The sequence below is a fragment of the Peromyscus californicus genome, unplaced genomic scaffold (assembly GCF_007827085.1).
Source record: "Peromyscus californicus insignis strain IS unplaced genomic scaffold, ASM782708v3 Scaffold_22__1_contigs__length_63687245, whole genome shotgun sequence".
NCBI classification, from domain to species: domain Eukaryota; kingdom Metazoa; phylum Chordata; class Mammalia; order Rodentia; family Cricetidae; genus Peromyscus; species Peromyscus californicus.
Window position 1 is genome coordinate 28,312,212 of NW_026294525.1, and position 23,796 is coordinate 28,336,007.

The 23,796-nt window shown below is 41.9% G+C and overlaps 1 protein-coding gene across 2 annotated transcripts; it reads left to right on the forward strand.

The window, feature by feature from the left end:
* On the forward strand, positions 1–23,796 carry Mtfr2 (mitochondrial fission regulator 2). Of its 2 annotated transcripts, none has more exons than XM_052751149.1 (8): positions 1–126; positions 532–632; positions 10,608–10,712; positions 11,124–11,236; positions 14,367–14,611; positions 19,259–19,601; positions 20,581–20,752; positions 23,100–23,796. In XM_052751149.1, the coding sequence occupies exons 1-8, from the start codon at positions 114–116 to the stop codon at positions 23,103–23,105; spliced, it is 1,098 nt and encodes a 365-aa protein (XP_052607109.1). In that variant the 5' UTR covers positions 1–113; the 3' UTR covers positions 23,106–23,796. The 2 variants fall into 2 exon arrangements, with proteins under 2 accessions (XP_052607109.1, XP_052607110.1); XM_052751150.1 differs by having other exon boundaries at positions 14,457–14,611.

The following is a 23,796-nucleotide window of genomic DNA, read 5'->3' on the forward strand; positions in this document are numbered from 1 at the left end:
CGGCGAGCCGGCCGGGTGCGAGCGGTGCGGACCCTCAGAGCCCGCCCTGGCGGCGGACCCGCGCCCGTGTGGCGGCGCTGCTGGGGGGCTCCCGGGCGCCCTGGCGGCGTGCAATGCAGCGGGAGGGTGAGTGTCTCGGGCTCCGCCGGACCCGTGGCTTCCGGTCCGCGGTCGGTGACGGAGGGGCGGGTGTGGAAGGAGCGGCGGTGCGGTTCTGAAGGCTTCCGGGGGCGACAGAGCCCCCGGGACCGTGTAGTTTGGCTGTCGCACATTGACTTGTCAGGGACCCTTGACAAACACTGTAAGGTTTTAACGTAACAGTAAAATTTCATTGTTAGTGTTCTCCTCCCCCCCCTCCCCCCCATACACACACCGCGTGCCCTTTCTTTTTCTCTTCCTCTTCCTTCAAAATGAAAGCTCTTCAGGAGCAGTCAGTTGATGGTGTAGCACATCATGAAAGGTTTCTTTGGGCTCTTTAGTGCGATCTACGTGTCAGTTAATTGTAAGAGTAATAATAACTTCTCTTCTAAGGTACCAACGAACAATATTTCCTTGAACTTGCTTCACCAATGTCTCTCATGCTGAATCTGTTAAGAAACATGCTGGCATATTTTGGTGTTCCTGTAGACCAGGTAAATGTCTTTAATGAATTTTGCTAACTTTATTTTTGGGCCTCGTTGTCTTTTTGAGACAGGGTATCATATATGTAATGGTAAATAAAAAAGAGGGGCGAAGTGGGTACCTTTCAGCGGGCCCTGTCAATGTATGCCACTAAGCAAACATGTCATGTGCGACAGGGTTAGTGCAAGACGTTTATTTGGGGAGGGGGAGCGTGCAAGAGTGAAAGGCCATGCTGGAGTGGGGACAGAGAGAGGCAGGCAGACAGACAGACAGACAGACAGACAGAGAGACGGAAGAAACAGGAGGAAGAAGAGAGGCAAGATAGCAAATTGTGCCTGGGGTGCACTTTTAAGGGGTGCACTTGTTGCATAGCTGACATTGGAAAGGCACCTGGCGACAGGTGATGATGTAACTTAATGTATGCTGTAAATATACAACAGTGTAGCCCAGGCTGAATGTCTGGATTTTGCTGACTTTGCTCTTCGGTCTCATTATTGTTGTTTTGAGCCAGGGAATCTTGTAGACCAGGCTGTCCTTATCCTTTTATCTCACCTCCCAGGGGCTGGGATTACAGATGTACACCCTCAGGTTGGGTTTTGGTGCATCATTTTGAACATGTTTTCTGCCCTGGGTAGTTTTGTCATCTTGGACATTAGAGTCCGCGTGGGAAGAGGGACCCTCCAGGAACTGCCTAGATCAAACTGGCCTGTGTGGCCTTGTCTCTATGTGATTATCCTTACTGTTGATAGCCACCTGTGAAGGACACCATTCTTAGGCAGATGAGTTCTGAGCTGTATGAGAAAGGTAGTTGAGCATGGGACAGTGGTTTCTGCTTGGGTTCCTGCCTGACTTCCCTCAATGATGAATTGGGACTGAGAAGTTGTGCTGGCTAGTTTTATGTCAATTTGACACACGCTATAGTCATCTGAGAGGAGGGAACCCTGATTGAGAAATTGCTTTCATAAGATCAGGCTATAGGCAAGTGTGTAGAGCATTTTCTTAATTAGTGACTTATGGGGGAGGGCCCAGCCCTGAGGTTGTGGTCCTGGGTTCTATAAGAGAGAGTAGGTGGAGCAAGCTAATAAGCTGCACTCCTCGATGGTCTCTGCATCAGCTCCTCCCTCCAGGTTTCTGCTGTTGGAGTGTCTGTCCTGACAGCTTCCCCCTTTCCCCAATTTGCCTTTGGACATGATGTTCCATCACAGCAGTAGTATCCCTGAATAGGACAGAAGTTTGAGCCAAGTAAACCTGTTCCTCTCCTAAGTTGCTTTTGGTCATGGTGTTTATCACAGCAGCAGATAGGGAACAACAATAACAACAACTTAACACCAGGGCCTGGTAGTGCAGTCTTGTAATCTTAGTTGTGGGAGATCTCAAGTTCAAGGTCTCCTTAGGCTACAGAGTGAGTTGAAGAGCAGCTTGGGCAACTCAACTTAGTGAGACTGCACCTCCAAACAAAAAGTCATAAAGCAGGGCTAGTGGTGTACAGATCAGCGGCTCAGTGGCAGAGCACTTGGCAAGAATGAGCAAGGCTTCTAAATTCAATCCATTTGGGTGAGAAAACCTCTATGTAAACATTTATTTGTTACTTCTCTGTAGCTGGGAGAAAGATGAGTGTGCAGTAGGTTAACGTTGATAGTTTTGGTTTAAAAACAGTGGCAAGGTGGTTAGTAATCTCTTTTCAAAGCCCAATAAGAGATACAACAAAGGGAGTGTCTTAGGGTTTCTATTGCTGTGAAGAGACGCCATGACCACGGCAATGCTTATAAAACATTTAAACATTATAAAACGTTTAACTGGGGTGGCTTACATTTTCAGAGGTTCAGTCCATTATCATCATGGTGCTACATGGTGGTATGCAGGCAGACATGGTGCTGGAGAAGTAGCTGAATGTACTGCATTTTGGCTTGCAGGCAACAGGAAGTGGTCTGAAACACTGGGTGGTAGCTTGAGCATATATGAGACCTCGAAGCCAGTTTGCAGTGATGTACTTCCTCCAACGAGACTACACCCACTCCAACAAAGCCAAACCTCCTAATAGTGCCATTCCCTTTGGTGGCCATTTTCTTTCAAATCACCACAGGAAGTAAAATGTGGACTTGACTGTCACAGAATTACAGTTGTATACTTAAAAAAATATTTTTTTTTTTGTTTTTTTTTGGTTTTTTCGAGACAGGGTTTCTCTGTGTAGCTTTGCGCCTTTCCTGGAACTCGCTTTGGAGACCAGGCTGGCCTCGAACTCACAGAGATCCGCCTGCCTCTGCCTCCCGAGTGCTGGGATTAAAGGCGTGCGCCACCACCGCCCGGCTTAAAAAAATAGTTTTTATTTAAGATAATTTATGACTAAGTTTGTTTGTATATATGTAGTATGAGAACACAAAAATTCAATAAACCTAGAATAAGTCCGAGGGAGAGAAGATGACTCTAAGATTGATAATTATGCATCTAATTTTGTCTCTGAGTTGAACATGTGCATCTCAATAGTGTAGACATAAGTTTTCTCAGGTCCCGTCCAGCCCCGCGGTCCCTCAGCTGCTTATAAAATAATCATTCAGAGGCTTAATATTAATTACCAATTGTATGGCCTATGGTAGACTTCTTGCTAGCTAGCTCTTATAACTTAACCCATTTTTGTTAATCTATAAGTTGTTACATGGCTGTGGTATTACCGGTCTGCTGGCATCTTGCTGCTCCTTTGGAGGCAGCTGGCATCTCCCCCTCCTCTCCTTTCTTCTCTCTGTGTATCTGCTTGGATTTCCCACCGGCCTTTAAGTTGCCTTGCCATAGGCCAATGCAGTTTATTTATCAACCAATCAGAGCAATACATATTTACAGCATACAGAAAGGCATCCCACAGCACAATAGTATTGGTTCTGTAAGTGATACAGAGGAGCGATATATAATTCTTGTCCTTATGGTGTTAAAAGTAGGAATAAGAGCCAGATGTGATGGTTTGCATCTTTAATCTCAGCACTCTGGAGGTAGAGGCAGGTGGATCTCTTTGAATTCCAGGCCAGCCTGGTCTATGGTAGAGAGTTCCAGAATAGCTAGGGCTACATAGACCCTTACCTCAAAAACACAAACAAATAAAATATGAGTAAGAAATATTTAATCCTGGGTGGCTTACAAAATGGCAACTCATCCATAAGGGTGGTGGCATGAATTAGAAGAAAGTATCAGGGAAAATGCTAAGATTTTAAACAAAAGTAAATTAAAATATGATGTTGCCTACTTATAAAAAATATCCCACAGATAGTTGGACTTATGGTTCTAGAAGAGGCTAGGAAAGGAAAAAACATCCCAATTGGGGAGTTTGCTGTGTTCCGTTGATGTTTGAAACCATGGAGATAAGTAACAATGGAAGATGTCATTAGATATTGAAACATTTCAGTAATAGTGAGACAGACAATAACAAGGACTAGCAGTTGGAGATTTGCTGATTATTACTGGGCCTTTAACAATTTCTGATGTGCCTGTATCTTCTGAATTCAGAAGGCTGGGGTAGGGGAGTTGTGCCTACCTAACTTTGGAGTTGATCTGACCAGGTTCATAAGGAATGAAGAAAGGACAGACACATAGTAGAAAAAGCTGGGGTGGGGTAGAGTGGGCCGTGCCCTCTGATGGAAGTGCCCCAGCATCCTGGAAATTTGACGCATTTATTATATACAGCTGGACAAGGATGTGGGTTTCTTATATACAGTTGAACAAAGGTGTGTTAGGTAATCTTGGGGTGGCTTCTTTTTAGGGGAGTAGTCTCAGACTGCAGTTATCTGGGAGGAGGAAGTTGTGGTTGATACTTTCTGTATGCACTATAACCAGTCAAACTCAGACTAGGGGAAGGCCTTGCTGCTCATGAGTCTGAGGCATTCCAACCTTGGACCTGACCATGTGCATATAAGCAATATGCATTCACTTAGGATTTAATCTGCTCCCCATTGAGGTAGGAGTTCAAGACTAGCCTAGGCTAGATGGCAGGACCCTGACAAAAAAACCAAAGTTGACATGCCAATTCAGACAGGCTTAGTTCCACATGGTCCCACCCCTACAGGAAGAGTTATAGGCGGTCAGTGGCTTCTGAGAGAGGAAGACTCAATTGAGAAATGAACTCCCACATAGGTTATACAATTCCAAGTGGTCAAATGTGGACACATGTACATATAGGCAAAGCTAAATGGACCCTTGTGGTTATGTATACACATGTACATGCATATGTATATATATACACACACATACATACATTAGTATATAGTACTATTTAAAGGAGAGATCATGAATTTGGGACAGGGACATGAGAGGAATTCGAGAGGGGAGAGGAAAGGATGAAAGTGATGTAATCAGTGCTCAGGATAAAGTCCCCTCCCCCTGCCCAAAATATTAAAAACCCAAACAGATAGTCAGATATAGGGGTAAATGCTGAAAGATCAGAGTGACAAAAGAGCAAACCACAGCCACCACCTCTTACCTCACCAACTCCTCAGCCTGAAAGAGAGAGAGCTCCTTTCTCCTCCGGTCTTATATTCTTCTCCTGCCCAGCCATATCACTTCCTGTCTCCACCTCCCTAGCTAGGATTAAAGGCATGAGATCCCTAGTGTTGGGATCAAAGGTGTGTGCCACCACTGCCTGGCTTTGTCTCTATTATAGACTGAATCAATCTTGTGTAGCCCAGAGTGGCCTTGACTTGCAGAGATCCATTTGCCTCTGCTTCCCGGAGTGCTGGGATTAAAGGTGTGCGCCACCACTGCCTGGCCTCTATGGCTAACTAGTGGCTTAGCTCTGCACTCTGATCTTCAGGCAAGCTTTGTTTGTTAGATCACAAACAAAATATCACCACACAGAAAAACACCAAACATGCCCCCAGAAAGAATTTCTTTTGGTGGAGATGGGATTGAATTGGAGTGGTCTGAAGAATGTGAGGGAGGGAAGAGTGATCTCAGTAACCTTCATTTGAAAACTTTGGAAAAGAGATGGAGAGAAGCATCATTTGGAAGGAGCAGCAGTACTGAAGATTTCTTTTCAGTATTAGAGTTAGTCTATTAGTTTGCTTTCTATTGCTGTGCTAAAACACTTACCAAAACCAACTTAGGTGTCGGACCTGCCGACAGTCAGCTGGGTAGCTGGGTAGCTGGGTAGAGGTGTGCGGATTGAAGAGACAATGAAGAAGACAGAAAAGAGTCAAGAGGTCTGCCGGTCAATGCCGGACAGCCCCGAGTTTATTTCACAGCCAGCTTATGTACAGTCTTGAAGGACAGAGGTAGAACAATGCATAACACAGGCATTCAACCACTGTCTATCCTGCCTTGCATCAAGGAGCAGGCGGTTTCATTTTCTATCGCAATGTACCTCTGGCTGGCATCAGTGGCCTGCATCTAGCTAGATAGTGTGTTTCTTCTTGTGGGCTAATCAGGACTTCCTCACAGCCCTTCAAGGAGGCTCTGTGGGCTAATGACTTTCTCACAGCCCTTCAAGGAGACTCTGCGGGCTAATCAGAACTTTCTCACAGCCTTGGAGCCAACAAGCTTGAACTCTGTTGACTCAGAATAGACTTCAGATTCAAACTGGGAAATTGAGTCACTTGTGGGCTCCCACACTTAGGGGATGAAAGTGTTTATTTGGCTTACAAGCTTCAGTCCACCAAGGGCAGTCAAGTCAGGGACTGAAGCAGAGTCAGTGGAAGAATGCTGCTTACTGGCTTGCTCTCCTGGGCTTGCTCAGCCCACTTTCCCATCTGCTTAGGGGTGGCACTGCCTATAGTGGGCTGAACCTTCCCACATTAATCATTAATCAAGAAAATGTCCCTTGGCCTTGCCTACAGTCCAGTCTTATGGAAGCATTTTCTTAATTGAGATTCCCTCTTCCCAGATGACCGTGCTGTGTCAGGTTGACAAAAAACTAACGAGCACAATTAACTTCAGTATATTTTCAAGTTCGGTTAAAAATTTGAAAAACAGCCGGGTGGTGGTGGCGCACGCCTTTAATCCCAGCACTCGGGAGGCAGAGCCAGGCGGATCTCTGTGAGTTCGAGGCCAGCCTGGGCTACCAAGTGAGTTCCAGGAAAGGCGCAAAGCTACACAAAGAAACCCTGTCTCGAAAAACCAAAAAACAAAACAAAACAAAACAAAACAAAACAAACAAACAAACAAACAAAATTTGAAAAACAAATGCCAAGTGACAGACTAGTGCACTGGAGAGCGTGGTGGGGAAGGGACTCTGAATCCAAAAGCTGGGAAGGAAGAGTGGGCTCCATCCTAAACGGAACAAAAATGAGAGGTGGTGGGGAGAGATTTTGGATGATGAGAAATGAAATGTGGCTTTTGTTTTTCTGTTTTTGGGACTAGAACTCCAAGATGTTAGGTAAGTGTTCCACCAGCCAACCCATGCTCCCTGCCTCTGAAGTGTTCTGGGTTTTTGATAGAGGCAAGGTCACTTGTATGTACTGGAATTGGTGTAGGGGGATAACATATTGGAGGTAGCTTTATTTGGCTTAGGATCAACATACATGACATGAAGTGATTGCAAACTGTTTACTTGTGAGAACTCAGCATGCTTGTGATGTCAATGTAAATTTGTAATTGAAAAAATACTTTGTGAGTTTTTCCCCTGTAAGAGTAATTAGGGGTTATTCATTAGCAACAAGAGTATGAAGTACTTTTGAATGGAATGAGCATTATCACTGAAGTAATTAACCAGCACATCCATGCTTGGTAGGAAAATCAGTAAAGTCCAAATGAGAGCTCTGGACCAGGCATAGAGGTGGTAATAAAGATGGCCAGTAAAGGAATGAAAGAGTTAGAGGAACCAGAGTTTCTGGGGATAGAAACCACAGAGCCAGTCAAGAAGACACATTAACCAAAAGTTGGATACTATGTATTTTCACTGTGACCTCTGGTTCTTAGCTGGGCTGCGCATATGAATGGTCCAATATTTATTTTTAGTTTGTGTTTATGTGTGGATGCCTATATGCATGTATATGCACCACGTGTGCATGATTGGTATCCAAGGAGGCCAGGAAAGGGTGTTAGATTACTTAGAAATGGAATTAAGGACAATTATAAATTGCCATGTGGGTGCTGGGAACCGAACTCAGGTCCTCTGCAAGAGCCTCAAGTGCTCATAACCACTAAGTGTCTCTCCACCACCTATTTATTTTTAAAGGTATTTAAACATTGTTTTAATTATTTATGTGTGTGTATATGTATGTGTATATATATATGTATGCATGTGTGTGCAAGCGTGTGTACTGTGGTACATGTGTGGTAGTCAGAGGGCAACTGTAAGGAATTGTTTCTCTCCTTCTACCATATTGGGATCCTGGGATTGAATTCAAGTTATCGGGTTTGGTTGGTGGTAAGTGTCTTTACTCACTGAGCGATCTCCCCTGCCTTCATTTATTTTTTTGGGGTGTGTGTGTGTGTGTGTGTGTGTGTGTGTGTGTGTGTGTGTGTGTGGTTGAACCTGGAGCCTTAGGAATTGTAAGCACACTTTGTACCACTGAGTGTAGAATACTTTCAATAGAAATGCTTAGGTCTTCCAAAATTCTGATATCAATAGATCTAGGATCCGTTTCTTCTAGAGTGTGCTTTTTTATATGGTAGCCACTGGCGACATGTTCCTACCCTGCCTTTTCCTTTTAAATTTTGACACAGGGTTTTTGTATATGCTAAAATACAAGCCAGTATGGCTTTGAATTTTTAGTCCTGTCCCAGCAACCCCAAGTATTGGGATTACAGGCATATTCCATGACACCCAGCCACATGCCACATTTAAGTACTTTAAGTATTTGAATTAAGTTCTCCTATAGGTAAAAATAACAAATTTTGAAGACCTAGTGAAAAAAGGTAAAATCATTTCATTAGTAATTTAAAAATATCCATTATACATTAGTATATGTACTTGTAATATATTTCTTCTGGAGAGCATCTGAGATGATACTCGTATATCCATGGGGATAGTTACTTCCCCAAAGGATGCAAGTAAAATTAGAAGCCATCTGGGCCTGCCCTCCAAGAGTTCACAATTGAAGGAGGAGAGAGAGCTGCCAGTGAAACAAAGACTCCTGTAACGGAAGATCTCAACTTGAAGACGACTGGGGTACAGACTGAATTCAAGGCTAGTTTGGGTAATTCAGTGAGAGTGCTGTCTGAAATGACAGGTACAAGAAACCCTCCTAACTTTTCACCTGGACCGCATTCTGCATGCCAGTGATTCTGAAATCCAGGTTTTCTTCTGAGTTCTAAAACTGTGAATTTATCTGATTACTGATTATGCTACTTATAAATATTCTTACGAGGGAGCTAATGGGAGAGTGCTATAGTTTACACTAATAAGGACAGAATATTTGTTATAATAGGACATTCAATTGAAGTGCTTTGTAAAGAGCCGATTTCCAGCATATGCAAACTGCCATATAAACAACTCTGAATTGTTTAGGATCTGATTTATTGTTCTTTTAATTTTTCCCTTAATAGGAATAACAAGTATTTTTGAAATTGTCAGACGTTTCTCTTATCTCTGTCCTCTCTCTTCTTTTCTTTTCTATCTCCTTAAGTTGCCCAGGCTAGCCATATACCTCGGGGACTCTTAAACAGTCCTACTTCCTAAGCCTGCTGAGTGGCTGGGGCTATATATAAACCCTCACATAGTAGCTGAAATTGCCAGCTTTTGCTTCAAAAGATGGAATTATTTTGTAGGTAAAGAGAGAGAACTTTTCTGCATAAAGTTTTAGCCAGGGTTCTTTAGAGAAACAGAACTTACAGAATGAATCTCTTTCTATAGAACGGAGCTTTATTAGAATGACTTACGGGCTGTGGTCCAGCTAATGTGACAATGGCTGGCAATGGCCAGAAAGTCTAAGAATCCAGATGTTGCTTAGTCCACAAGGCTAGATGTCTCAGCTGGTCTTCAGTAGACTGTGGAATCCTGAGGAAGGCTCTAATGCCAGAGAAGGAATGAACTTGCTAGCAAGGCAAGAGCAAGCAGGCAAAGAGCAAAAGCTTCTTTCTTCCAAGTCCTTATATAGACTTCCAGCAGAAGATATGGCCCAGATTAAAGGCATGTGTCTTCCCATGTCAAGATCTGGAGTAGAAGTATATCTTCCTACTTCAAATTAAGCAAAAATTTCCTCACAGGTGTGCCCTCCACCTTTAGATTTAGTTAGTTCAGATGTAGTCAAGTTGCCAACCAAGAATAGCCACCACATTCTCCAAGCTATTCAGTTAGATATCTGAGCTAGCCCAGGCTCTATTGTAGCCCAGGCTGGCCTCAAACTTGAGATCATCTACCTTTGTCTCCCAAGTGCTGGGATGGAGGTGGACACCCCAGCACACACACCACAGATATGTATCCAGTCTGTGAGAATATGTTTGCATGTGTGTGCATGTGGAGGCCACAGCTCATTCCTTAGAACTTTGACTTTTTTTTTTTTATTTGATGTACATTTTGCCTGTATGTGTCTCTGCACCACTTGTGTGCCAGAGGGTGGGCATCAGGTCCCCTAGAACTGGGGTCACAGATGGTTGTGAGCCACCATGTAGATTCTGGGAGTCAAACCTAGGTCCTCTGGAAAAGCTTTTAACTTCTGAGCCATCTCCAGCCATCCTTCTCCCTTTTTTGAGACAGGTTTCTTACTGGCCTGAGATTCCTCGATTCAGCTAGGCTGGCTAGCTAGGAGACCTCAGGGGTCTGCCCATCTCTGCCTCTCCAGCTTTGGGATTCCAGGAGTGCATCACCATGACCAGCTTTTTCTTAACAAGGGTTCTGGATATCAAATTTAGCATGGATCTCATGTATCCATGCTAAACTTTACTGATCACACTTTAGTGTTTTTTTCCAAGGTAATGTTAATAAAGTTTAATTCTTCAAGGAAGACACTTTAAGTGTATGCTATTATGTTTTCTTTGTGTACATAAATGTTACTACATCTATTACATCTTAGATATATATAAACATATTTAGCTGGAGTGTATTTTAAACAAAGCTTTATTTATAGGATTTGCTGATTTGGCCAAATAAAGACTATGGGTCAACTCGGAGTATCATTCGTATTATTGGGAGACTACTTCCTTTAGAACCTTGTCGAAGACCTAATTTTGAGGTAAGTTAGTCACCATGTGTTAAGTCCTGGGTATAAAGTAATGCTGGGTACTCCCAGGAAAATAGGATAGAAGGAAAAGAAATGTGCCTGCAAGCCAAGGACCTTTACTGACTGCTCGAAATAAATCAATCTCACATGTGTTTTTGTTTCTTTAATTACATCCAAAGACAGGTACAAAGAATACCTGGAGCTTGTTTTTAACCCTACTTTTTAAAATATTTTTGCTGTGTGATAGATGAGATTAGTCACGGGGAGAAAATGTTGTATGCATAGGTTGTAGAGTAACATTTCTACAGCGTTTTTTCCCTTTTACGTTTTGGACTGTTAACTTATTTACTGTGAGGAAGCATGAGACGTGTGTTTTCCCTGATTCCCGATGGAGCTCTGACTTTGTTTCCACTTTTGTTCTAGTTGCTCCCTCACTTGAACTCTGAGGAGTCTGATGATCATGAACCTATGGTTCCATCTTTTGCTGATGTTTTGTGTGTAGCAAATGATGAAGAAGCCGTTCATCTCAGATTTCGGTAATTTTATATGCTTGTCTTGGGATGTGGGTGTAGCCTAAAACTTGAATTCCTGCGTGCACTGAAGTTTGTTCCTGCTGACTGGACAATTTTGTCCTGTTTTTGTGACATGGTATGTCCTGATATTTTCCTAATAGAAGAATGGCATCTCATTTTTAGGTGTTTCTTAGTATATATTTAAAAAATGTTTTGCATTTAAATTTTTGAAAATTATTTTTCCCTTTCATATACAAATACATTTTATTTTTTACAAATCACCTTTCCACTCCAACTCTTTCTATATCCTTCCACTCTCTTCCCAATTTCATGCTGTCGTGTGTGTGTGTGTGTGTGTGTGTGTGTGTGTGTGTGTGTGTGTGTGTGTGTGTGTTCGTGGGTATAAAATCTTCTGAGTCCAATTAATGGTGTCCTCAGTTATACACGGGTGGAGGGCTGTCTTTTAGGACTTGAAGTACATTGCTCCAAGATCTTTTGGCTTTCCAAATTTCCATTGAGAAGTCAGTTGATATTTGATGTAATGGGTTTGCCTTTATATGAATTGTAACTTCTTTCTTGAAGGTTGCACATCCTTTCTTTTTTCTGTGTGTTCAGTGTTTTAGCTATAATATGGCATGGGGAATTTCTTTCTGGTCCAGTGGGTGTTCTGCTTGCCTCTTGGCTCTGAATGGGCATCTCCTTACTTAGTTATAGGAAATTTTCTTCTATGATTTTATTGAATGATCTATGCCTTTGCCTTGGAATTCTCCTATTCTCATGATTCACAGATTTTCTTTTTTCAATTTCTCCCAAAGTTCCTGTGTATTTCTTTCTTTAATTTATCATTTTATTTGATTTCGTGGTCCATTTCCTCTATATTTTCTTCAGACTTTAACACTCTGTTTTCTCCCACATCATATTGTTGGTAAGGCTTTCCATTTTTGAATGAGTGGTTGAATTTTTCATTTCCATCTTCATTTGCATTTGTATTTTCTTCAACATTTCAATCTCTGTTGAATTCATTTTTCATGTCCTAGATTGTTTCATTATTTCACTTGCTTGTGTTTTCTTGGACCTCAACCAGGAATTTATTTTTGTCGTCTTTAACTTCATTCAGGTGTTTATTTTCTGTTTCAGCTCTTTGAACTCTTTATAATTACTCTTTTTTTTTTTTTTTTTGATTTTTCGAGACAGGGTTTCTCTGTGTAGCTTTGCACCTTTCCTGGAACTCGCTTTGGAGATCAGGCTGGCCTCGAACTCACAGAGATCCGCCTGGCTCTGCCTCCCGAGTGCTGGGATTAAAGGCGTGCGCCACCACCGCCCCGGCTATAATTACTCTTTTAAAATTCTTTGTCTTGAGATTCATTTGGATTCTTTTTGATGAGGAATATTACTATAGTACTGATGATGTTTGGGGTCCATATTGTCTTGATTTTTCATATTGCTTCTACTTTTGCAGTGGGACCTTGGCTATCTTGAGTTAGGTTGTGGAACTGATGGGAGTTTTGTGGTCTACCTATGTTGAGTGGGTGTTTGTTTTTCTGTTACCGTATTTGTACTGGTTTCAGACCAGGTAGGAAATCCTGAAATTGCTGATCAAGGCTGGCTGTGTGAGTAATTGGGTGAGCTCTCCGGGACAGAGTGTTGTCAGCAGAGCCCTTGAATGCTTTGTTCGTATTCAAACCCAATACCAGGTCAAGGAGTCCGTGGGTTATCAGCAGGGGCCAGGGTCATATTAATATTGTTTTCTCTTCTTATAAGTAAGGCATGTAAAAATAAATGTTAGGTTTATGCATTTAGCCCTCTATCATGGTTTTCATATGGGCTCTGTATCCATGGGTTCTCATATAGGTTCTACACAATGAAATCAAGTATGGTAGATGGAAAATATTTAGAGAGAAAATTTCACAGATTTCCTGAAAGCAAAAACTTGAATTTGTTGTATTTTAGATACTATGCTGTATTTACAAAAATGAAGTGACATAAAGGTCTCGTATTGGGTATCAAGTATTTTAGAGATAACTTAAAATAAGCAAAGGATATGCATAGATGCCCTTTTATATAAGGAACTTGAGCATCTTTAGCTTTTTGTGTCTGCAGGGTTCTTGAAACAAATTACTCCATGAATACTGAAGTGGGCTATATTTCAAATTTTGGATGTATTTGTACTCCTAGCAAGTACTGACTTATATGTTAGGCTATTCAGATAGAGGCATTTAACATGATGCATGTAAATTAGTCAAAGATTCTAGATAAATTTATTATGTATCAAACTGCTTTATTAATTTTCAGAAATTTAGAAGATATAAGCTAACCCTAATATAGTCCTGACTGCAAGGCCCTTCAGAACTTAGTATGTAGATTTTCCGAATAAACTCACACAAAGGTTAAAACTAATCAGTAAAGCAATTCTAGGGTGACTATTTTGTTTCACACCTTGAGGAAAGGTTCATTTTCTCATTTTCTTGCTGCTTCTTATTGGCCATGTGTTCTATATATGAATGCAAAAGTCAATTATAATGTGAGGTGCTCTTTCTTGTGAGTCTAGGGATCATCTCAGGGCAGAGAGAGGTACTCTGATTTTGTTTAGCTTGTTGTTTATATTTGTGTGCTAGAGATTAAATCCGGGGCCTTGCACATGCTAGGCAAGCACTCTGTACCGAGCTGCGTCCCAGGCCCCTGTTTTCTTTTTCCTAAAGAATTGATTTATTTGTCATGTGTGTGGTAGGGGAGGGAGTATGTGCCTGTGAACGCTGGGGCTGTGGATTCCTGGAGCTGGAGTTACAGGGCCTGAACTACCTGACGTAGATTCTGGGAGCCAGATCAGCCTGGACTTCATGAGAACCTGTCTCAAAAGAAGAAAACAAAACAAAAAAGCCAACTAACTTTACAAGAGTGGTGTGTCCTCTTAACCATTGAGCCATCTCTTCTCCAGCCCTGTTTCTCTCTGTCTCTCTGTCTCTGTCTCTCTCTGTCTCTCTGTCTCTTTCTCTCTCTCGACAGGGTTTCTCTGTGTAGACCAGGCTGGCCTCGAACTCAGAGATTTGCCTGCCTCTGCCTCCCGAGTGCTGGGACTAAAGTCGTGGGTAGCTGAGTTTTTCCTTTTCAATTGAACATTTTCCTCCCTTTGTTTCTTCTTTCCTTTCACCCACAGACATAGTCTATGGAAAAAGGAGAAGGAAGGGAAAATTGGTCTTTTTCATTCATCAAAAATAACTTGGGATCCATTATCACCTTCTCTAAGACAGAACAAACCAGTGAAAAACGATCTGCCAGTAAGTGAGGCTGCAATTAAAAAAATAGCTGCCCTTGAAGATGAGCTCACTTTGCTTCGGTCCCAGATTGCTGCAATTGTGGTAATGCAGAGAGCTGTGGAGCTGAGAGAGACTAAAGAGACGGGTGAGTAGGACGAGAGATTTGTTTCCACGAGAGTGACATGAGCTGACACTTACGTGAGCACCATTCTGATATAAACAACAGTAAATCCCTCGTTGAAGGCTGATGGCCATATGGAATTCTGTCTGGTGGTCACTCAGAGTAAACCAAGGGCTGCATAGAAGAGCTAGCTGGACTAGTGAAGATAGTTGTTTGTTTGTAAGTCATGACTTCTAAGTCAGCTTTTCTAATTCTGCAGCAAAGCATTGGAAGCCAGGCCCAGTGGCTCATGCCTGTAATTTCAGAATTCAAGAGGCTGAGGCAGAAGGATTGCCTTGAGTTCTAAGCCAGTCTCAGCCGTAGAGTGAGAACACGTCTCAGAAACCAAAAATAAGGCTTTGGGGTAGTTGATAGAGTGTTGCCTCATGTTCACGAGGCTTTGGGTTAAATCCACAGTGCTGCATAAAGCAGGGCATGAGTGTGTGCTCCTGTAATTCTAGAACTTGGGAGGTAGAGGCAGGAGGATTAATCTGTTGAAATTCATCTGTAGCTACCCAGAGTTTGGGTTAGCCTGGGCTTCTTGTAAACCTCTCAGAAACACCAAAATAGGACAAAATAAAAAACTAATACCAATTCCCCCAAACTAATAATTTTTATTTTTCTAAAAATTTTTAATGACTTATTTATTTTTATTTTATGTCCATTGGTTTTTTTGCCTCTATGTATGAGGTATCATATCCCCTGGAACTTGAGTCTGCCATGTGGGTTCTGGGAATTGAATTGGGGTCCTCTGAAAGAGCAGTCAGTGCTCTTAACCACTGAGCTATTTGTCCAGCCCATAAATAGTTTTTAAAAAGGAAAGAAAAAAATGGAAATTAAAGAGGAAGAAAAGATATATTGGCTGAAAGGGCAGAATAGGTTTGAGACCATGAATATTTATAGTCTAGTTGTTTTTGTTTTTAACTTTTTTTAGATTTGTTTTATGTGCATGAATATTGGCCTGTAATGTATGTCTGTGCACCATGTATGTGCCAGCTACCCACAGATGTCAGAAGAGGGCATTGGATTCCCTGGAACTAGAGTTTTAGGTGGTTGTGAGCCACCAAGTGGATGCTGGGAACTGCAGTCTGGTCCTGGAAAAACAAATGCTCTTAATAGTTGAGCCATTTCTCCAGCACCTGGTCTTTAGGTAATTTTTTAAAAAATTATTTTCTTTTATGTGTATAGGTGTTTTCCTGCATGTATGTGCACCACCTGCATACCTGGTGCCTGCAGAGACTAGAATAAAACACCAGATCCTCTGGAACTGGTGTTAGAAACAGTGATGAGCTGCCATGTGGGCCCTAGGAATTGAACCCGAGTCCTCTGTAAGAGCAGCCAGTGCTCTTAAGTGCTGAACTATCTCTTGAGCTTTTCTTTAGTTTTTGGTGATACTCTCACCAAGTTCAGGTGAATTATATTTTCCAGCTGTCTTTTTTTAAGCTTTTGGAGATGTATCTTAAGAGCACACACATTCTGGTGTTCCAAAGGACCTGAGTTTGGTCCTCAGTTGTAGCATGAATCTTAGAAAGTCTTATTAATAAAATCAAACCCGAGGCCAGTTATTGGGGTGAACACTGGAAGATCAGAGAGACAGAACGAGCCACAGCTAACCTCACCTCGCCAGATCCTCAGCTGGTCTTGTTTCCTCTGACTGGAGGCCTCTGAGTCCTCATCCAGAATGGGTCTCAGCTGAAAGCTTAACCAGCCAAATGCTTAACCAGCCAAATGCTTCTAGTTTCTGGTCCTCACGCCTCATATATCTTTCTGCTTTCTACCACCACTCCCTGGGATTAAAGGCTGGCTTTCTGGGATTAAAGGCGTGTGTCACCATGCTTGGCTATTTCCAATGTGACCTTGAACTCACAGAGATCCAGAGGGATTTCTATCTCTGGAATGCTAGGATTAAAGGCATGAGTGCCACCATTTTCTGGCCTCTGTATCTAGTGGCTGTTCTGTTCCCTGACCCCAGATGAATTTATTAGGATACACAATATTTTGGGGAACACAATACCACCACATTTCCTCTCTTTTTGTCTAAAATTTAAAAAGCTTGTAACTAATACAAGAAAAACTATCTAATAAGTTTATACAATATATACAGTCGAAAATTACGTTAATGATGTCTAGTCCATTAAACATTTGACAAATTCAGGCAAAAAAACTCCATTATATATATTAACAATGTCCAGTCCAGTAACATCTGATAAACTCAGACCAAAAAATTTTCATTACTTATCTTATTTAAAACAAGTAGTTCCATTTTAAAAGTAGATTCCATAATCTCCCTTTTTATCTTATCATATCCATATTCTCTCTTTTTTCTTTTCATAATACATTCAGTAGTCTACCTTTTGTCATTTTTATATCTTCCCCTTTTTCTTCAGTGTAGATTCAGTGATCTACCTATTTATCCTATTATTTCTTTATATTTTTTCTTAGAGTAGATTCAATGATCTATCTCATATCTTATTCTCTTTTTCTTTTTGCTTTCTAGGAGTGAAGATATCTTTAGGGAATCTTGAAAAGAAAAATTTTGGGTTAATTGTCAAGTTCTGTATCATTTGTCCAGTCTCTGCATATAAGGAAAGTTCAGGGCTTGTCACAAGTCCTTGCTCGAGTAGTCTGTCAGGCTGGATCATCTCAGCTAGTCATCTCGAAATTGTCCTGACCAATTTGTAGTCCAAAGTCAAGTTTTCCATGGTGTTAATCAGCTTAATGGCTTTATCATAGTCCATGTGGAATCATCTTTGTGGGGTCCCGTCATCCTTTTGAAGATTTCAAAGTTGCTGTTAGGTGTGGTCATGGTTCCCTACAGACTTTTTTTTTTTTTTTTTTGTGCCTCCTCTGTGGTTTTGGAGCAATCACAGACTGATAAATGTCTGTCTCTCGGAACCATGACCATTCTTCCTTAGAACAGAAAATCTTCATTGCATTTTCTCCCCACCATTTGTCTTGCCACTTTTCCAAACTGACCTTTGCTGATGCTCTCTTGTAACACGATGGTCCTGGCAATTCTTCTCTGAACCAGCAGCAGTAAACCCTTCGTCCCAGGTAGCAGCATCACCGCAGTCACCAACACGATGAGAAGGAGCTGGCAATGTGGAGCAGTAGCCACTGCTTCCATGGTCCCACCACTGTTTGTGGCTCTGTCCAGGCTGAAGCTTCTCCCAAGCCTCCTAGGCCGGCCTCAAGCTGGGATCCTCCTGCCTCTGCCTCCTTCAGCAAATCCTACCAGCGTGCGCCACCACAACCGGCCGAGTGTAGCTCGGGTCTTTTCAAGAATTCGTACCACTAACGTTGGGCGCCAGATGTTGGTGAAATTATAAAGGCCACTCCACGTAGTTAAAAGGAGATTTATTTAATGGCATAACTTACAAGTTAAGGGATAGGTAGGTCGCGGGGTCTGGGGAAGGTGTATCGCAGTCCAGTGGTGTTCTCTGGAGCTCTGCTTGGCCCACCTTCACCATCCAAGGTCCCAGAACTGAGTGAGAGCACAGCCCATCCAGATCTCAGGTCTCCAGGTGCCTCCCTTGGCCCCTCCTTGTAGGCGTGACAGTTGCCGAAGTCTCAATGGGGGTTGGAACTTCCACATCAAAGCTGGAATGGCTACCCACTACACTCAGTACACATTTTGGGTGACTCATAACCATTTATAACCCCAGCTGGAGAGGAATCTGACATCCTCTTCTGTCCTCCATGGTCACCTGAGCTCACGTGCATATACCCCTCCTACATAATTAACAATAAAAAGAAAATCTTTTTTAAAAACCATGAGACTTCAGCTATATAGGTTCTGATTTCTTTTCATAACAGATTTGGTTGTAAGAGGCTATATGTAAGTGTGATTACTAAAAATTTACATATATATTTATGTGTACATAATATACAAATAACTTATATAGTATACTAATAGATACAGCATATATTTACAATATAATATATATAGTTAAATTATATAATACTTTATATAGGTATATAAACAATTATACATGAGTATACTCTTTTTTTGTTTTGGTTTTTCGAGACAGGGTTTCTCTGTGTAGCTTTGCACCTTTCCTGGAACTCGCTTTGTAGACCAGGCTGGCCTTGAACTCACAGAGATCCGCCTGGCTCTGCCTCCCAAGTGCTGGGATTAAAGGCGTGCGCCACCACTGCCTGGCTACTCTTTCTTTTTAAGCAAGGATGTTTACTCACAGCTCTTTAGGTGTAGATTTATGAGAAAGTTAAATATTCATCATAGGATATCATCTGTAGAGTCATATACCTGTTTCTCAAATGTCATTTTAGAGTGGATACATCAATTTGAGTTATTAGAAGTTGTTAATGTTTTGCTTTTAAAACTGGAGAGTGAAGTTGAGATTTTCTATGGATTCCTAGGAATCACTTTTTTCCTCTTACACTGCATCCTTCAGGGTGTGCCCTGAGACAGCCTGACTGGATTAGAAACAAACTGACACTTCAGATGGCCATTCCTAGGACTTACTCAGCAGATGGGGTTGGCTTGCTCTCTTGTCAGAAATTTAGTTGTATCCCAGAGGCCATTAGTGACTTGTCTCACACTGATTTTATATATTATGTTGAAGTGAGTTGCGCATGGTTTTGGGTTTTCAACAGACTACTTTGTTTTAGGCTTCTGTGACCTCAGTGATGAATCCAGCGTGGAACAAGTGCCCTTTTCATCAGCGGCTGCTGGGCTGAGTGCGGAGCCAGGTCCCCCTCCTAGATCGGTACTTTCTCCTCCTCCTCCTCCTCCACCACCTCTGCCTCAGTTTTCTTTCCAGCCGTGTTTTCCTCCCATGCAACGGGGACCTACCAACAGAGGTAATCCGGCAGCTGCAGTGAAAAAGCAACACTCGGGTGTTGACGAGACGAGTGGCAGCCACCATTCCGAAAGCCAGAGAGTTAGTGACCTTCCACACATGCTGGACGTTCTCAAGGACATGAACAAGGTCAGACTTCGTCCCATTGAAAGGTATGTCGCCAGAATTTGGGGAAAGAACTGAAATTTTATCAGTTGTTTTCAGAGAAATTGAGAGTTGGTGTGTATATTTTATTTCTTAGCATGTGTGGCCACCCTCTGGGAGACAATCACCTTTAGTTCTTTTTTTTTTTTTTTTTTGATTATTTCTTATATTGTCTTACCATACTTCACTGTTTTTTGATATGTTAATTATACTTGCTTCATGTTGTAAAGAATTAGGAATATAGTAGTTCCTTCTACCCAACATTTTGCTTTCTCTGAGGTTGGTTATCCTTCAATGGAAAATTCCAGAAGTAGCATGTTTAAATAGTTGTAATTTAATGAAGACTGACTGAATGATGAATGATCTAATTATTGGACAACTAGCCAAATGACTTTTCATGGAATCTAGTCCTTTCAAACATTCTTAAAGATTTCTTTTTTCTTTCTTTCTTTCTTTTTTTTTTTTTCCGAGACATGGTTTCTCTGTGTAACAGTCCTGGCTGTCCTGGAACTCACTTTTTAGACCAGGCTGGCCTTGAACTCATAGAGATCTGCCTGTGTCTGCCTCTTGAGTGCCTGGCTCTTAAAAAGATTTCTTTAAATTCTGTTCAGTGGTGCTGGACATCATGGTGCATGCCTGTAGTCCCTGTCCTTGGACAGCAGAAGCAGGATCACAGGTCCAGGCCAGCAGCCTGGTCTGCCTAGTGAATTCTACACTGGGAATTTTGGTTAAAAATTAAGGTTTGTAGCAGTGAAAATGAGGATCCTTGGGTCATGACAGGTTGTGAGAGGCCCCAACCCATGTGGTTTCTTGGTTTTCTGATATTGAATTCTTAGTACTCTTTAGATTCCTCAGTTCAAGGCAGAAATCTCTTAAAGACTAATTAGATTATAATGTATTTTGCTCATATTCCTGTTATGTTTGTGAACAAAGAGGTAAAATTGCATGAAAGTTTTAATGTATTTGATTGTCTTTTTTTAAAAATAGGTCACCAGGTGGTAGACCCATTCAGAAGAGGAAAAGACAAAGTTCACAATGGGATCCAGTGTCTTTAATAGCCAATGCACTTAAGCAGAAGTTTGCATTTCAAGATGATTCCTTTGACAAAGAAAGTAGATCTTGGGAGTGTTCTCCATTTTCTAGTCCAGAAAGTTCAAGGGTGAGTTGTGGTAATAAAGCATTGACTTAGTTTCTCAAGTATGTTCTTTGTGACAGTGTCTGTATACAGATTCTGTTGAAGTATTTATAGAGGATAAGTTATACATTGTTTGTTTTCTATTACTTATTTATTTGAGGTGAGATCTCACATGGTAGCCCAGGCTGGCCTGGGACCTGGGGAAATACTCCACCTTTAGCCTCTCAAGTGCTAGAGTAGAGCTTCTGAGTTGCTGTGGTGGGCCTATCTATTAGTTGTTTTTTGTTTGGTTTTGTTTTTTTAATGCTAATTTTTTTTCTTGCCAATTTTGCTTTTAGCTTACCATGAAATAAAACATGATTTGAAAAAACAGATGCATGTGCTTATCATGGTTTGCCCTAGGTAGGTGCTAAGTTGATGTTGCTAACTGTAGTCTGAATGAGATGGTTGAAATTTTAAGAGCACTAGGGAAGAGCTGTGTAATAGATTCAGCCTAACCATACTGCATGTGAATGCTGAATACTCCATTATGCTGTCAAATATGGCGGGTTTGACTTATTTATTTGAATGAGATGTTAACCTTGTGTGTTTTTTTTTTTTTTTTTAAAGAAAAGCAAACAGGATCACACACCTTTTCCCCTAAGATAGGCTCACCATGGAGCTCTGACTGGCCCAGAACTCACTAGGTTGAGTTCTGCCTCTGTGTCTTGAATGCTGACATATTAAAGGCTTGTGCCACCAGGCCAGAATCAGTTATCTTTAAAGCAGTGTTTATTGGATGCATCAAGAGGTGTAATCTACGGGATGATTTCCTACTCGTTTATTTGAGGTCAGACATCAGAATAAACCTTGCAACCAAGAGGACTGGAGGAGGGATGACATCTAAACTCAGTAGATGGCACCCAAGAGTGCCCTGCCGCAGAGAGAGACTGGAAAACTGAAATGCCTGTGGCTGCTCAAATAGCATAACGGTGTGGGAGGGGTGTGTCTTTCCAGGAAGGCACATTGCCAGTTAGGTGCGGTCCCTAACTAAGGTTGCCACTGTGTGTGTGTGCTCTATGTGATGCTTAAGCAGATGTTAACTCAGAACACTGTGTTTTATATATGTAAGAAATTCAGGGCTAGGGATCTAGTTAAATGAGAGCATGCCTGGCTACCATGCATGAGGCAGTAGGTTCAATGCCCAGTACCCTAAAACAAACCAACGAAGTACCTGCCCTCCTTCAACCTAAACAAAGAGGGCAAAAAGTAGTTCTCTGTGGCATTACAAGTTGCGTCTTCAGTATGCGACGGTCTGAGGTAGGTTTAATTCTGCCATTTGTGTAGCGCTTGTTCTTTGCAAGGGAAAAGTGCCTCTGTAGCCATAGTTCTGCTCGTGTGGGTCAGCCCAACTTAGATGGAGGTATTTGGAAAATGAGCAAGAAATAACAAAAACCCTTCCTGCATCTGTAACGAGCACTTAGCATCTTTGTTTTTAGTTTTTCCTTATTTACAGAGCTTTACAGTGTGCATAGGAAGACTATTTCCCAGTGGTAGTGGATCAGAGAAAGTATCACTAGGTTGTGATGTGCTGTTTGATGCTCATTTGTTGTTTCTTTAAAAAGCATTTAAAAGTTGTGTGTGTGTGTGTGTGTGTGTGTGTGTGTGTGTCAACTTGAGGAAGTTGATTCTCTTTTCCCACCTTGTGGGTCCTGGAGATCTATCTCATCCTTATGTCTGGAGACAGGTGTCTGTACCCACCGAGCCTGTCTTTTCTTAGTACTTTCTTACCACGAGCATTTTAGAAGAAATGTCTTTTTTATTTACATGAATAGCACTTAGTTTCAGGCTGGATGTAGGGACTCACTGTTGTTGACTGAAACTTGCTTTGGTTTGAATGTGGGTAGCATCTCCCAGAGGTCTGTGTTCACAGCATGGTGCAGCTGGGGGGTGCTGTTGTCAAGTCATGGGGGACATGTTTGTAGAGGGAATTGTGGGACCCTGACCGTTTTCTGGCTCTGTCTTCTGATTTCTGGCCCAAGAGATGAGTGGTTTTGCCTTTCTTTGTACTCCTGCTGTGGTAGATGCCCCCAGTGGCTGTCAGTCTTGGACTGGAACTATAAGTCAAGAGTCCTCAGCTCTGAGCCCAGCTCCTAACATAGCTTACTCTCACTGTTTGCTGTTGAATGAACTAAACCTCTAAGGGTCATCTCGTACTGGCCTGGCCTGCGCTCTCTCTCTCTCTCTCTCTCTCTCTCTCTCTCTCTCTCTCTCTCTGGCCTGGCCTGCTCGCTCTCTCTCTCTCTCTCTCTCTCTCTCTCTCTCTCTCTCTCTCTCTCTCTCTCTCTCTCACAGTTCAGTAATTTCTGTTTAAACATCTTCTTTGTTTCAGTTTTGATGTCCCATTTCTCCAGCAGAAAGTCGGCGATCTAAGGGAAGAACAGATATATAAAAGCCATTATTCACGGTATCAGAAGGGAAAGCTCTGCCTACACTTGGAAAGACAGATCCAGAAATGCTCTGTGGTATCCATCGCTGCCTTTCAGAGAATCAAAACCTCTGTTCGGGTGACTAAGCCATATCCTGGGACCTGTCTGTGCCCAGTCTGAGAAAGGTGTTTAAAAATGCTGGTCCCTGGGTTTGGAAGATCTAGCAGTTAACTGGCTACTGAAGAGAGTTGGGTGTATATAGATTCCTGCTTTATGTGAGTGCTACTGAAAAATGGAATACATGCTTCAGTGACTCTCCTACACAGTTATGGTTCCCTATTTAAACTCCTTTGTAAGTTGGTGTGATCTGCTTGACTTGGCCTTCAGTAACTTGGAGATTTTCAGTGAGCAAAAGATAATTCTTTTCATTAAGTTACAGTTTTAGTTATAAAGGATTGAACTTTCTAAAACTTCCTGAGGTGATCAACTATTCTGACTGCCAAGTACGGCAAGTAGAAGTAGACTCTTGGTAGGTTTTATCTGCAGTGGCTTTGCACATACATATACCTGGCATGTTTCCATTGTTTTCTATTACATTTGTACCCTATTTGTTTTGTTTTTTGTAAATAGATTGTACAATAAATGGATCTTTTGAACTTG

What these genes read in the sequence shown, in the direction of transcription:
- Mtfr2 (XM_052751149.1), top strand. An exon ending in GCCGTTCATCTCAGATTTCG is followed by an intron (nt 11,237 to 14,366) that starts GTAATTTTATAT and finishes TTTCACCCACAG; the next exon opens with ACATAGTCTATGGAAAAAGG. An exon ending in GAGAGAGACTAAAGAGACGG is followed by an intron (nt 14,612 to 19,258) that starts GTGAGTAGGACG and finishes ACTTTGTTTTAG; the next exon opens with GCTTCTGTGACCTCAGTGAT.